Raw genomic sequence first — 15,622 nt, forward strand, 5'->3', positions numbered from 1 at the left:
GATAATATATTCCCTGGCCATTTCTTCTGATAGCAGATAATTAATTTTTTTAAATATTTTATTCTTAGCAAAGCAATATAGGTACACTTTGTTAAAGTCAAATGGTACTACAAACGTATAGTAAAAAAAGTCCTCCTCAGAGGAATTGACTTTAAATATTTGTTTATGTTTGTTTTTAGATATTCCTCATTTAAATGAAATTTTTATGCTTCTATTTTTGATTTTTCAATTTTAGACATTACCTATTAACTTTCTACCATTGGAGATGAGGATTTGCTACCCACTCACCAACCTCCTAACACGCCTTTTTCCCCTCTCCCCTCTCCTACCATATACACGGACACATGCACACAGTTCTCTTCTTTCATCTTTCTAATAGTAATGCCACAGTTTCAGATTAGGTCATATTTTAGAATTTATATTATTATGACTCTGTAAATATTGCCCACAGCTAAGCTATATGATGTCTTCCTAGGTGTGTTTCAGAGTGGCAACCCTAAAGCTTCATCATCACCTTGTGAATTTTCTTTGCCTCTGCCATGTTTCCTGGATCTCATGACTATTTTTAATTGGTAAATCCCTTATTTTGCTCAAATAGCTTTCTCAGAGAAAGTAAATGGGAGACACATATCTTTATTCTATTCTCACATTTGATTGTGGTCTTATGTCATGTTTCATTTGTCTGTCTAAGATTATTATATTTAGTTTCTAAGATTATTTTTATCTGCTTCTTGGTTGGTCTTTGCTTTATTTAAGTCAAATGTTCTTTTTGTTTGTTTTGCCCTCTTTCATGTTAGAGGTGCTCCTCAAATGTCTGGTGATTCTGGATTGTCCTTTCATATTCAAGAATGAGGCCCTAGAAAGCTGATTAGCAGCTCTGCATGGTGGATGTCATTATAGCATGGTGGCCAGTTGGCTCTTGTTGGGGCTTCTTCAGATCTCAGTAACCACAGGTCTTTTCTTTGGGACTTACCCAAAAATTTCTATGGAGGCATTCTTTAGTCTCTTTCTGAAAGCTGTAAGTCTGGCTGGCAATATTCTGGGATTTGAGCTAGGATGGTTGATGCTGAGTCTCCCAGTTCAGTGTGTAGACTTTTACTCAATCCCTGTGTTTTCGGTCCCTGGTGCCTCTAGGTCTGGAGGCTCTCTGGCTTGGTTTCTTCAGAGTATTCCTGCTTTCCATGCTGAAGTGAGAGAAGCGCACTAGTCTGACTGCTCAGAATAGGAGAGGAGATTTAGGGATCTTGGTGTTGCTTATACAGACTCTCACCTAGCTTTCTTGTTTGCACCCCTACCTTATCATAGCCTTCAATATTGCCTTCAGTTTCTGAGAATTTCTGTGGTTGCTTCTTCTTGTCTCTTTTAGCAGTTACCTAGGTTTTAGCTTTCTCTGTTCTGGATAGTCAGTTACTACTTGTCCATTTGCTTTTCATTTTTCCATACTTTCGTGATGTGTTTCTGCTATCATTGACTATTGTCTTCTCTTCCGTTCTTTTTTTCTCTATGAATTTAAAATCCTCACTTTTTTGTCATTTGAGGGGGGTTTTAGGAAAGAGAAGATATAAATGCATGTACTCAATCCAGTGTAATTTGTTATAATTACATTCCCTTTGGAGGAATTTCTGGTTGTGGTAAGTTATCAACAGGTTAGAAGTACATTCATACGACAGGATAGAAGTACATTTCAGAGGCATCTAGGGTGAGAGAATAGACTTGAATTCTTCAGCTTAATAGCCAGTTATTTTGAGTATCCTATCTGGTCATAATGACCAATTATTCTATGTTCTAGGGAAGACACTGAAGAATTGGGTGTCTAAATAGTGGGTGTATTCAAGTGGGTGTCTAAATAGTCTGCCTGAGCAATCTTCATTTCTTTATGGTGATTTTTGCATATATTAAGTGTATATTCATTTCATAATCTAAAAAATTAATAAAAACTAAAAGCATATATCCTACTTATGCAATAATAGAAGAATGTACAGAGGAGAGGACAATTGACCTAGTTTGTGGGAGCCTGGATGGTTGTACAGTTGAACCTAATCTTGAAGGATGAATTTGAAGGAGTTAGGCAGACATGGAGAATGGCGGTGGAATGAGGCCCAGATAGGGAGAAGAGAGGATATTTTCTACACTGAGTATATTATGGGTAAACTTTTGGGACATTATTTCATTGGTTATTCATTTTGTCTTACAATTTCAAATTCTCCTAGTACTTTAACCCAGTCTAAAAAGATTAAGAAAAAAATGACAAACCATCTTCTCTGTCTTTGTCAGTTCCTTCTCTTTCTTTTTACAGCTCAAATTCTTGGAAAAAAAATACTATTTTTTAGTCCATTTCCCAGTTTATGATTATTTACTATATATTTCTCACTAGGCTGTAAACTCTGTGAGGGCTTTACTGCTTTCTTCACCAATATTCCCTAACCCTAGCGCAGCTTCTGGCACAGAGTAGAATATTTGTTTACTTATCTGTACTTAACTGACTTACACTCATTCACTTTTCCACTCTACTGAAGCTGTTCTGCCAAAGATCACTTATGATCTTCTAGTTGGCATAGTCTTTGGTCTCTTTTGAGTCCTCAAATTTGATTATTTTCTTCAGCACTCTACCCGTAACTTCTGAGATTTCATTCTCTTATTTTCCACCTACCTCTCTGGCTGCATGTATGCAAATTCTAAATCTATATTTCAGTGAAATTCAAATCTCTTTCCTGAGTTTCAAAAATATATCTTTACGTACAGGTTGTTATCTCAAAGGCAACTCAAACTTAACATGTCCCAACTAAATCTTCATCTTTCCCTGCAAACTTGCTTCTCCTCCTGAACTGCCCAGCTTGATAAAGCCTCTCTCCCTCCAGCCACCCACGCAGAAATCTGCAACCTATCTTTGTGTGTGTGTGTGAGTGTGTGTCTGTGAGGAAGATTGGCCCTGAGCTAACATCCGTGCCAATCTTCCTCTGCTTTGTATGTGAGATGCCGCCACAGCATGGCTTGATCAGCAGTGCGTAGATCCACACTGGGGATCAGAACCTGCAAACCCAGGGCCACCAAAGCGCACCATGTGAATTTAACCACTATGCCACCAGGCCAGCGCCTGGAATGTATGTTAAATTCCTCTTTTTCCTTTCTCTATCCCTTCAGTCACCAAGATCCATCAGTTCTTCTTACTTAACATGTTTGATATTCCTTCTCTTCATCTCTATTCCTATAACTACTATCTTATTTACATTTTTTATGAAAAGTCTGTTTTCAGACTTTCATCCTTTCTTGCCTGGACTTTTTCACTTATCTCCAAGATGTCGATTCTGCCTCCAGTCTTGAGTTACCCCATCCTGTTGTCCTTGCGGCTGCCAGTGATCTTTCTAAACAGCAAATGTTACTCCCGTGATTAAAACCCTTCAGCTATTCCGTATTAGGTACAGGATAAAACTCCAGAAACCTCAGTATGATATACAAATTCTATATGGTCCAACTCCTGCCTGTATTTCACTCTGGTCTCTGTCTCTCAGCCTTAAAACTTAGAGATAAAAATGTATTTAACTCTTGTGACTGAGTATAAGTTTGTACTGCTTGTCTTTTAATGTGGTCGTGGTGGTAGGGAATCACAATAATCTTTGAGTCCAAGGAAAGATGGAGAATAGACAACAGGGAAGAAATCAAAGAAGAATGGATTTGCACACTTAACCTCCCCACTGCCAGCTTTTCATCAGGCCATCTTAGCTATAGTTTGGCTGCATTTCTACATTTTGCCAGTAGATGCCACCATAAAATGCATACTATACTTTGACCTGAAAAGTGTCTTAAATTAGGGGTTTCAGCTTACGTAATTTGGTTAGTTCCCTGTTGCTCAAATGTTTAAAATTCTGTATTTCAAGTGTATTACACAATAACTTTTAATGCACACCTACATTATACTTATTGGATTAAATATTATGCATTTATAGAATGTTAAGTCTTGTTGAAATTATTCAATGCAAAATCCTATGTTACATTTTTCTTACTTAAAAACATTTTAGAAGCATTTTTGATACATTTTGTGTGACACTTTTAATCACATTTAATTTTTAAAGATATAATTTATTTTAGCAAATAGTTATTAAATTCTTGAAGATGGTAAAGAAAAGCTAATCAATGTAAAGATAGTCAGTAATTACATTAAGGTATTGCCAATCATTTGTGTGTATTATTACTTATTGTTCTCTGTCAATCGCTATGTTTTGATAGAAGCTTGGGGATTTAATTGCGTTTTCCCTCACTAGCTTCATTTTTCTCTTTTTGCCCTAGGGCTCTAATGTGACGCATTTAGTAGTCAGGAGATGCAGTTTACCTCTTTCTCACCTGAATTATTCTGTTAGTGTTTATCCAGAGTAGTCATAATGTGTCTTGTGGGATGCCTTCCTGGGTACCACCTTCTTCCCTTACCTCCCTACTCAGACTCCCTCTGTACCTTCAGTATCTCGCTGTATCATATGATCAATGATGACTTCTTAAAAAGAAATATTTTATTCATTTCATATCCCCTTTGCCTAGCACAAATGTCCTGGTGTCATATGAGTTAAAACCTCAGGAGTTTCTAGGCTCTAGAAGCAAGAGTTTGAATTATGCCACCATGTTGCTGAGCAGATATTTGAAGAGCTGATGGTTGACCCTAGTGGTGAATGCACAGCAATAAGTCGACTAGTCATAGCACTGGTGTTTGGGGTATTTTGCCAAGGGTCAAAATGTTGAGCTTGGCAAGTATCTGAGATACAAATCTTATAAATTTCTTCCTAAATACTATTCAGTCGGGGAATTATATCATCTTTAAAATTTAGCATATTTGTTCTTGCAGAAGGAATGAGAAAAGGGGGCAAAGGTAACTTTTACCTAATATCATTGAAAGCTTTTTTTTGTCCTTGTAATTGACACTATGACACTATGAAATATTTTATTATCCTTTTGAATCTTTTCCAAAACTCTTCCATTAGAGATTACTTCCCAGAAAAAGCACATAGTGTTAATTATGTTTTCATTTTGGCTACATTTCATCCAATTAATTTCTGTGCTTTCAGTTGAAAATTAAGAAAAAACTAGTTGAAAAAGAAGGTGCCTATATAAATAAAAGACTTCTTAGAGTCCCCTCGGACTTCCAATTACAGATAGATGGAAGACCTGGTCCCTTGATTGACCCTTGCATTGAAAATAATTAATGATGCTGGATAACATATCTTTTAAATGATTCTTATATTGATGAGTGGGAAAATGTAGTGAAAAAACAGGCCAAAAACTTGGGGAAGGAAGAAAGCCAGAGAGGGAAGTCAAGAAGGGAAGCCAGCTTTTATTTTGAGAGTATTTGCTGAATTTGGTGATTTGGAGGATCTGTTCTTATAGCCACTAAAGTCTGAGGTAGGAGGGGACTGACCAAGGTGAAGTCTCTTGGGCCATACCCACCCTAAATGGCTCCCTCTCAGTGTAAAATGAGCTAAGAAAACCTGCTTAATGGTAAAATGTTTTAGCATTCTATTTAAGATTTAGAACAAGACGAGAGTTCCTGCTCTCATCATTTCTTTTCAGCATAGTATTGGATGTCCGATTTAGTGTAATAACGCAAGAAAAAGCAATAGGAGATATAATAATTGAAAAGGAAGAAATAAAACTATTTGATGACGATGTGATTATATATGTAGAAAACTCCAAGAATCTAAAGGCAAATTATTAAAATTTTTAATAGTAAAGTTTAACAGTGGTGCTGGACACAAAGTCGATAAACAAAAAGCAATTGTATTCTATGCCATCACCAAATAGAAAATGTTAAAAAAAAACCTTCAAAAATATAAAATACATAGAATAAATCTAATAAAAGCCATACTAGTGGTCCCTTCCCCCTTGGAAGGTTCAGATTCAGTGTGAAAGTCTCTGGTTGCCCTCTCCCACTCAGGACTTTCTGTCCTGATCACGGTGCTACTGGAGACTTTTGTCCTCAGGAAAACCCCATTCATCGTGCTTACTTACCACTCACAGCCTCCAGCTTTCCATTCCAGCTCTTGTTTATTCCTTTTTTGGGGAGAGATTGGGTGGTACTTGGAGATTTCCGCCCATTCCAGCCAAGCTCAGTGAGATGTTCCCCCAGAGTATCTAGTCTGCCATAGTGTAAATGGAAACCCCCTAAGTGCTTTTGCATTGCAAATAATAATAATATGAATAATAGTGAAATATATATTAAAGACTTCATATTGTTGTGTGTGATAATGGTCATTTATTCAACAAACAGGTCAATCGTTTCTTCCGTATGCTGAATGTAAACTGGTAGTATGAAGATTAGTCAAATATGGTTCCTTTCTCAAGGAGCTAATTTTTTCATGAAATGTTTCCCAAACTTATCTAGTCATAAGAATCACCTCTGGTACTTTTAAGACAATCCAGTTATTCAGTGCCCTTCTCTGCAGATTGTGATTCAGTAGGGTGGGAACTGGAGTTGATATTTTAAATAAGTACTGAATGTGATTCTGATGATCAGACAAATTTGGCAGACTTTGATCTAATGCATTGTCCTACATCATGTCTCTCTGCAGTTTTCTTCTGACTTTCCTTCTCTATTTGGACCAGCTATTTAAATGTGAACAATCATATTTCCAATGTTTGTTTGGGAACCTGGCTTCTTCCCCAAAACATAAAACCTGGCAGTAAGGCTGTGAGGATGAAAACTTCAATTCATAATTTCCTTTATGCCTCTATAAAAGTCACAGAGAGGTTAAATAGCATACCCAAGGTAGAAAGTGGGGGAGCTGTGATTTGTGCTCAGGCCATCTGACTCCATAGCCAGACCACACCACCTTCTCATTTGGGGCTGTGCAGCCTTTCCATGGATGCCTCAAGGGATAGAGAGCTCCCAACTTCAAATAAGAGCCCTCTTCTATTGTTGGACACCTCTGATTTCTTCCTTGTAATGTATCAAAATCCTTCCTCCTATATATTTCTCACATTTTTTAGGTCAGCCTTCTAGTGCAGGAACTGCAACCCAAATCCACTTGGGTTCAGGCTTAGTATAAAAAAACAATTGATTTCAGGTTTTTAAAACCGTTGTCTGTTGGCCATAGATGGTCCAGTCTCTGGCTTACTTTAGATCAGTATTAACTAGCTTAATTTCCGCTTCTATATGATATCCCTTCTCACATTAGAATGAAATGTCAAGTATTTCAGGTCAGTCTCCTTCTTGACCACCTCCTTCCTAGCCCAGAACACTGTGTGTTCTTGGACAAACTATTTAACCTTTTTGAGACTCAGTTTTCTCATCTATATTTTAGGGGTAATAATACTCGTTGAGTTGGTTTTAAGATTAAAGTAATATAGGTTTCTGGGTATTCAGTGAGAGGTAGTTGTTTTTGTTATCTTAGTTGTATTTAAAGGTACGGATTTTAAGTATATTGTGTGTATATACCTGCATCTGAATCTTTTATCATATATCATATATAACTAAATTATTTCCCTTCAGCTTTCAAATCAAGGAAGAAGTAACTTGTTGAAATGACTTGCTTTTAGAAAAACTTTTTAATTTTGTCTAATAGTTCTCATCCTTTTCTTAAATGTGTTGCTGCTTGATTTATAAGATCAAAGCCATATTCTTTGAAAAGTGTTGATTAACTCCGGGAATTATATTTTCAAGTTTATAAGCATATTGTCATTTCTAATACTATCATAAAGGCGATTTTATTTCTATTTTCAGCTTTGCAGGGGGTCGTATTCTCTCAGTGATAAAGATGCAGCTGATTAAAGGCCAGAACAGCAAGGATCCTTTTTACAAAGCGGTAGAGAAAGTTGCTCAGGATTTGGATTTAAGGATTAAAAATATTATCAATTCTCAACAAGGAGATGTAGCTTTCAGTGCCACTGACATCAGTCCTGCACGGGTAATGAGCTTTCTGTTTATTATTCTGCTATACAAAACATTATCTCTTCTACTTGTTGTAGGAATTGTTTACTATTGCCTCTTAAGTCAGAAGAATATGTTTCCTGTGTCATAAAATATTGTTGAAAATTTAAGTTTCTCAATAGGATTATGGAGGATTATGTTCGACTTAGGTAAATCATAACATCTTTGAGCCAAATTGTCTTTATTTATTAAAGTAGGGCATTGGATAAACTTCACTATCCCCTGCAGCACTAGAAATTTGTAATTCTTGATGGATATTAAGGTGTTTTGTCGTCTTTTTAAATAGTTATTCTTATAAAACAATTATTTTCGCGTTTACTCAGATGTAAAATAAGAGCCTGGTTTCTCTGGTTCTGACCCCAGTACTAAGCACTCTGTAGAACAGCAACGGAAATGGTTTCCATTCGGCAGTTTATTTTTCTTTTATAGAATTTTTCCATCTCCATGGTCTCTTATTTTCTACCTCCATTGCCAGCCTAGTGCAAACATTAGGAATTTCTCCTCTACTTAGAAGTCTTTTAACTATGTGTTCCCAGAACTTTTACCTCTTGTCTTTTTATATAGATAATCAAACAGTATACAATATTATAACTATAGTATTATAGGAGAAATCGACTACTATGTTTTTAGCTCTAGAACAGAATTTTGGAGCATGTATTATAATCCATTTGTTGCAGTTTAATTATTCAAGTAACAAAAGCCCCTTTTCATAGATGTGGTTGTGATAGCCAGTATATAAAGAAAGGCTTTTGCTTATATTTTAATACTTGTTTTAAAATGTGTAGCCCTCGAAGACTATTTTTAGCTATTTTTCTGTAACAATTCATGTTTTTAGATTAATTTGAAGGTGGGACATGGGGGAGATTCTAGGTTGTTGGCCCATGTATTTCGTGTGTGTTAACCCTCCCTGTGACTAGCTTGGCTCAAATGACAACCAGGTTACTACTATAAGTATAAATCAGGAACTGTCACAACCCAGATAATTAAGAGCACCAATCTCTCCCATTTCCTGTCACAGGAAATAAAGATACAAACAATCTGGTTCTTATCTTATGTTTTCAACCAAATCAGAAATCTTTGAAAAATACGATCCAATAATTCTCAGTGAAGTTAGTATTAAACAATATGGACTTCTCTGGTACTAATGAAAAATATATATTAAGCACCAGATTGTGGTAGGCAATTTGTTAAAATTCCAGTGTAGCTGTACGTTGTAGTTTACCTGGTAGCCTGAGTCAGCCAAGTAGAGAAGGAGATCAACACCATGTTGATGAAAGCAATACAACTGCATAGCTACAGAGGATGTCCCAGAAGGGGCAACTTTGATATCTGCGTCCAGTGTCCAATAATCCCATGGATTAGGTACTTTCATTACCCCTATTTTACCAGTGACTTTACTGAAACATAGCGAGGTTAAGCAACTCTCCCAGTGTTATACAGCACACACAACTAGTAAGTTGGTATCAAACCCAGCCAGAAATGCTTTCAGAGTTTGTGCTGACATGTATCTGTATATAGTATTATATCATCGTATGTTTTCCCTTATTCTCCTATCTAGTCACTAAGTTTTTCCAGCTCTCTCTTTTTAATCTGCTTTTTCTTTATCTCCACTGTTACTATCATAGTTCTTCATTTCTAAGCTGGACTATTACAGTCTCTTAGTTTGTGGTCCTGTCTCCAGATTTAATAACATTCTTACCCTGGAATATATTTTACACATTTCCATCATTTTTCTAAAATCTAAATAAGATCGTTTTATTTCCTTGCTTAATAAAGCAAGAAATTTTAACTCTGTAACAGACTGACTTAAAACTTCTTTGCCTGATGTACAAAGCTTTCCCAGGCTCATCTTATATAACTCTTTCTCTGTTACTCTGTTCTTCAGCCATATCATGCTATCTGTTCCCTGAAAGTACCATACCCTCTCCTGCCCCTGTGTGTCTCTTCTTACATGAAGCCATCCTTGATTCCAGGGTAAACTGATCGCTGCGCCACGTATATGCTCTGTTAGAAATCGCACTTAGCACTCTGTAATGCAATTAATGGTTACTTATTAATCAAGGAGACTACGGGTTCCTCGAGGCAGTGGTTGTTACCTTTGTAGCCTTACCTTCAAACACAGTGCTTGGGACTTAGATATACTTCTCAGTGATTACTGAATGAATGAATGTCGACTAGTTTTTTGCTTGTGCCTTTGAGTAGACCTTTCAGCCATCTGTGGAGTTGATATTCAGATCACCAAAGCCCCGTCTCTCTTTGGTATAAGAGAGAAAAAGTACATAGAGAAGTTAAGTTATGAGGCTGAGGTCACATAGCTATATGGTAGCTAAATCTTCTAACTTAAAGCCTGATGTTATTTTTGACCAGAACCTAATGTCTTCCTTTGATGATACTATTTTCTGTATTCTTTTATGCTTCTGGAAGTTGATGACATTGATTTTAGTATGGCTTGAGGGAGAAATATTCACATGTGTTAAAGCCACTTCTGATGGCTGATGTTTTATTACTTAAACAATAGAGGAGAAAGGAGAACAGGGGCACATGAAGTGGAAGAGAGGCAGGTGACTAACCCAGCTGGGGTGATTATTACATTTACTTAAAATTATTTTTTGTTCTAGCCAAAATCTTATGCCATAAACCACGGCACTGCGTACTGTGGCAGAGATACTGTGAAAACTTTACTAGTTCTTTTAGATGAAGAAGCAGCCAGTCCTCCTACCAAAAACAAAGCAGAGCTTTTATATGGTGGTGAAAACACAATTCATCATAATGGAACTTCCATTCTTACGCTTTTTAGGTAAGTACTGTGGGAGTTATATGTATGTGAATGTTAACTCTAGTCTATAAAGGAAATCTTTGAAAGAGCACCTCATTGATTATGAAAAAGGTACATGCTATGGTAAGAAATTGAAGACTACAGCAAAACAGGAAGAGAGAAAACAAAAGTTAGTTAAAGGGAGATTGAACATTTGAATGTGAAGAAGTTACATATATGTGAAGGTAGTATTTTATGAGAGTATGACAGATGTTTTTATTTTTTTCTTGTTTTTTGCTTTGGAAATATTTGTTTTGATATGTGTGTTAAGAAAACTTTGCTAAATGATTTCACTTATATTATCTCAGTCCTCATAACAACCTCTTTTAATAGTATCCCGCTTTATAAGTGAAGAATTAGAGACTTCAGAGAGAGAGAGTAATTTGAGAACTAAGTTAGCAAGCAGCAAAGCTGTCTTTCTCTGAAGCCTGAGGTCTCTGCTCCGCGGATTGTGCTGTTCCGCCTGAGAGTGGGAGAGAGTATATACACCAAACTTAGATTGGAACTGACCTTTACTGGTTCTTCCTCACATTATGGAGAAAAATACTTACTAAAGTAATGTTGGTATTCTGTGCAAGACATTGATACTCTCCAGTTTTAACAACAATTACGTCAAACGTTGAGTAGGTGGGTGATATTTTTAATTAATGAACATTCCTTTATAGGAAATTTTAAAATTTTAGAACAACGACTCTAAATTGTAGTTAGTACCTTGTGGAGAATTTTTACAAAATCCTCCTATTGTTTGATCTTTTCTATTTTCTGCTTGAGCTACTTTTTAGAAATCTGACTTTTGTCTAAAATTATTCATATTCCTCCACGATTGCTTCATGCACACGCTCCTGTGCCCCACTATCTTTGCTCTTCTCTTTAAAGAGAAACTGTACAGGGTCTATCATTCTACGTTGTCCTCTAATTCCTTTAAATCTCATCTTCTTCACCAGCTTTCCATGATTATCCTTTTATATCTGGGCATGATATACTTCTTCCACATTCTACCTCAAAAATGCCCACGTATTTTCCTAACAATGAGCATTTATTTTATCAATGATTTGCTTATACCCTGTGTTGGAATCCCAGAAAAGAATATAAAGAAAATGAACCTTTGTTTTTTCTCCTTTTACCTTACTCTGTTTTACAAAGCTTGCTTTTAGGTAGAAATATAAATGATTTAAATTTTCTCTCAGATTGAATTCTACCATTTTCTTTGGTTTTTTTTTTTTGAGGAAGATTAGCCCTGAGCTAACATCCACTGCCAATCTTCCCCCTTTTTTGCTGAGGAAGACTGGCCCTGAGCTAACATCCATGCCCATCTTCCTCTACTTTATATGTGGGATGCCTGCCACAGCATGGCTTGACAAGCGGTGCGTAGGTCTGCACCAGGGTTCTGAACCGGTGAACCCCATGCCCCAGAAGCAGAACTTGTGAACTTCTGCTGCACCACTGGGCCAGCCCCTCTCCCGTTTTCTTAGAGAAAGTTATTTTGTGTTATAGAATTTTTTTAAACAAAATTAATCCCCACATCCATTTTAAAGAGGTATTTTTCTGTACTCATTTACGTGGCCAAACACATTTCAGTTGTTTACAGTTACCTTAGCATTTCCTATTGTCATTGTGCAGACAAGTGACGGTCCATGGTAAAGTAAATTTTTAATGATCTGCGTTGAAATGATAAAGTTAAGGACAGTGTGGTGTGTGAATATAAGTCAATGTAAGGTTATAAACTACTCTTTCTTAGAATAGACTATCCTTTATTCTTATATAATCGTCTTTTGAGTCAAAGGAGTTATAACTCTGGCTCTATTAGGCCAAAAAAGAATTTATTGAGAAATCCAGGTTTGTCTGGCTCCAAAGCTCCAGTGTCTCCTTCTCCATTGTGTCTTCGCTGACCCTCCTTTTTCTAAACTGTGTTCTTCTCTTTTGAATTCCCCTGCTATGGCGCTTGTCCTTTTTTATTTTGAATTTCAGTTATGTGAATGTCTTACTTTCCTTATTTAGACTTCAGGATGCCTGAATTCAGGACCAATGAATGAATCGGCTTTCTATCCTTCATAATATCTTATACAGTGCTTTACATATACTAGAAGCTGAAATATTTAGTGACTGAATTAATTATTTAAGCAAATTATTAATATTTAAAACTCCCAGAATAGAAATACTGATGCTTTTTGTATGGTATTATGAACAACTGGATTCAGTTGTCTTTTATCCCATAACTGCTTTTGGGTAGGGGATGGGTGAAAACTAGTTTAAAAGCTACTTTGGTTTATATATTTTTGCTTTTTTTGGACATAGCTCTCCCACACAAGTGAATAATTCACTGGTGAAACCCCTAAGAGAACGCATCCATGAGTCAATTCAAGAGAAAAAAATTAAGGTACAATTTAATGTACTGTTATGAAAATTGTTTTATTTTTAGAAGAAATAAATATATGAAGCTGAGCTGGATATATTGTAAATATACCTTGTATGTGGAACAGTAGGAATTAAATGGAGCATGAGTTATGACAGTTGACATGCAGAAATTTACCTCTTTTACAATCTTGGCTAATCTGTCTCTGGCTTATTCAATCCATTGGATCTAAAAGAAGGAAAGGAATAAGCACCTGCTATGGTAAGTGTTCATTTAATATCTGTTCAGAGAAAGAAAGGGAAAATAAAGAAGACATGTTTTTCTCATTTGTGTTTTTAATATCTTAGTCTTGAGAGATTATATAATTTCAGTTTTGTTCCCTTCTGAAAATGTAATGGCAGAATATAATTAATTTTAGATCAAGACAAGAGATCATTTTGCCTTGTTCCTTGTCTAGAGCTGTCCTTATATTTTCATTTGTTTGAACCAAGTTTTCCTGTCTTCATTTGAAAAATGTGCCTATAAGTAGTCAATAACATGTCTTTCAAACATTTAAAATTTTCTTGGTCTTAGTTTTCGAAAAGAAACTTGGGCTTAACTCATTCGTTTATTCAACATACATTTGAGTATCTACTATGTACCAGACACTCTTCCATGGTTGGGAATTCATTCATTTGTTCAACAAAATTTTCATGTAAAATTTACAGTTATCCTTAAATTATCAAATAATTATTTATCTTCATACGACTTTGAGAACTCTAATTTGTATGTTCTTTATATTCCCCTTTGGAAAGTTTGGCCCAATTAGCAAAACTTTTAGTTATCATCTGTTTCATCCCCCAAATCCATGTAGTTTATTTATATTAATGTCTTGTCTTTTCATTGGTTATTAGTAGTTGTTAGTAATTAATACCTGTGGAATACATCATTGAGTTTTACATAAGTTTTCTGTGAATAAGATTTGTCAACTCTTTTTTGTTTTAATATAAGTACTTGTATTGGGCAAATGATTTAAAAAGAAAATCTATCCTTTGGACTTGATTAGAAACAGAAATGTAACATGTAAAATTCTTTAATTTTTTTTCCTGCTATGGATACTGACAAACTTTAGTATTTTTATTTAAAGACCATTGGGGTATTTTATTAGAACTAAGTAAATCAAAATGAAAAATATCTATCTGAAGAGTTAAAAGGTTTGTTTTTAGAAATTGATAAGAGTCAACTAATTACTATTAAATGTGTAGACAAATTTAGAAAGTTTTGGGAAGTAGAGGAGAGATAATCCTGAGAAAGCGTCTTATCTAAGATCTCATAACTACCATGAAATATTTTATGCCAGTGTGCAAAGCCATGGTTAAATACTAATGAGATTATAATTACATTACTTCCATTACTTACTAATGGAGCTGTCTTAGTCTACATAGCTCTCAAACTAAATGGCGAAAGAGAAAGGAAAGAACTGGTGTTTATGATTATATTTTACAGTATAGCACTCTTTGTAAAAGCTAAGTGTGAAAATAATTGGTTTAGCCAAGTATACAGCTGAAATGCAACCAGGTAGAGTACTTGTTAGAATAACAAAAAATGTTGATAATATTTGCTACTAAGTAACTGTGGAAAAGTAGTTTAACAGCTTATTACTTTATTATCCTGTTACTTTTGCTCTTTTGGCATACAATTCTTTTTTTAGTCACGGAAAGAATATATGATCTACACTTGATATTGTTTTGGAAATAGCCCTTCAAAGGTAAAAAATGTTAGGGAACTTAGAATCTTGCTGTCATAGATGACACTTGATTGGGAAATAATTCATGTCATTATTACATGGGGCAAATGAATTTTTCTTATATTTTAGTTTTCCTCATTCATAAAAAGAAATAGATACTCCTCTGATCACAAAATTCTATGAAACCACATTGGGAAATGATCATTAACATACTCATTTTAAGTCCTCAAGTTTTATTTCCTACTGTAGCTTATTAGGAAACTTGTCTATGATGGTCAAAGAAATTCCCTTGCAAAGGAAATGAGAAGATTCTTCCTGAACCTTCACGGTTTTGATAAGAACCTTTAGAGAATGTTTTCTCCCCATTCTTACCTCCAGTTTCCAAGCAATTTGTATAAGTACCATTATACCTTTTTATTAAAAGATATTTCAAGGAGACACTTACCTCCTTATGTCCCTGTAAATTAATTAGTTTTCTGTCTTCCAGCTTAGTTTTGCTGTATTTTGTATATCAGGCACAACTGAAAATGCGTATTTACAGGTCTTTTCCTTATTCTGAGTCTAATGCTTTCCCCCATATTATATGTATGTCAGAATAATCATCAGCATTAACTGACTTAACAGCCTAAGTGAACTGATCAGGAAAATACTGGGTCTTTAAAACATGGAGTAGTGGAGACAGTGAAAATTAGGACTTAGGTAGTGTGAAAAAGTGGACTGGCTATAGCTTTGATGCCTTCGTAAGCAGCCAGGAAGTCTAATGCTCATGCTGTTAAAAATTCTTAATTAGATATCCAGTTTAACCTTTAGGGTATTAGA

The 15,622-nt window shown here is 35.4% G+C and overlaps 1 protein-coding gene across 4 annotated transcripts in view; it reads left to right on the plus strand.

Moving 5' to 3' along the window:
- PARPBP (PARP1 binding protein) overlaps positions 1–15,622 on the plus strand; it is a 64,451-nt gene that overhangs the window by 37,858 nt on the left and 10,971 nt on the right. For 3 of the 4 annotated variants that reach the window (XM_070507160.1, XM_014835076.3, XM_070507161.1), the window contains 3 exons: positions 7,703–7,886; positions 10,528–10,706; positions 13,020–13,101. In XM_070507160.1, the coding sequence (XP_070363261.1) occupies positions 7,703–7,886; positions 10,528–10,706; positions 13,020–13,101 (445 nt within the window). Of the gene's footprint in view, positions 1–7,702; positions 7,887–10,527; positions 10,707–13,019; positions 13,102–13,143; positions 13,333–15,622 lie in introns of those variants that run through there. The other variant, XM_070507162.1, reaches the window with a different exon arrangement.

This window comes from Equus asinus, chromosome 4, assembly GCF_041296235.1.
Source record: "Equus asinus isolate D_3611 breed Donkey chromosome 4, EquAss-T2T_v2, whole genome shotgun sequence".
Taxonomy (NCBI): Eukaryota; Metazoa; Chordata; class Mammalia; order Perissodactyla; family Equidae; genus Equus; species Equus asinus.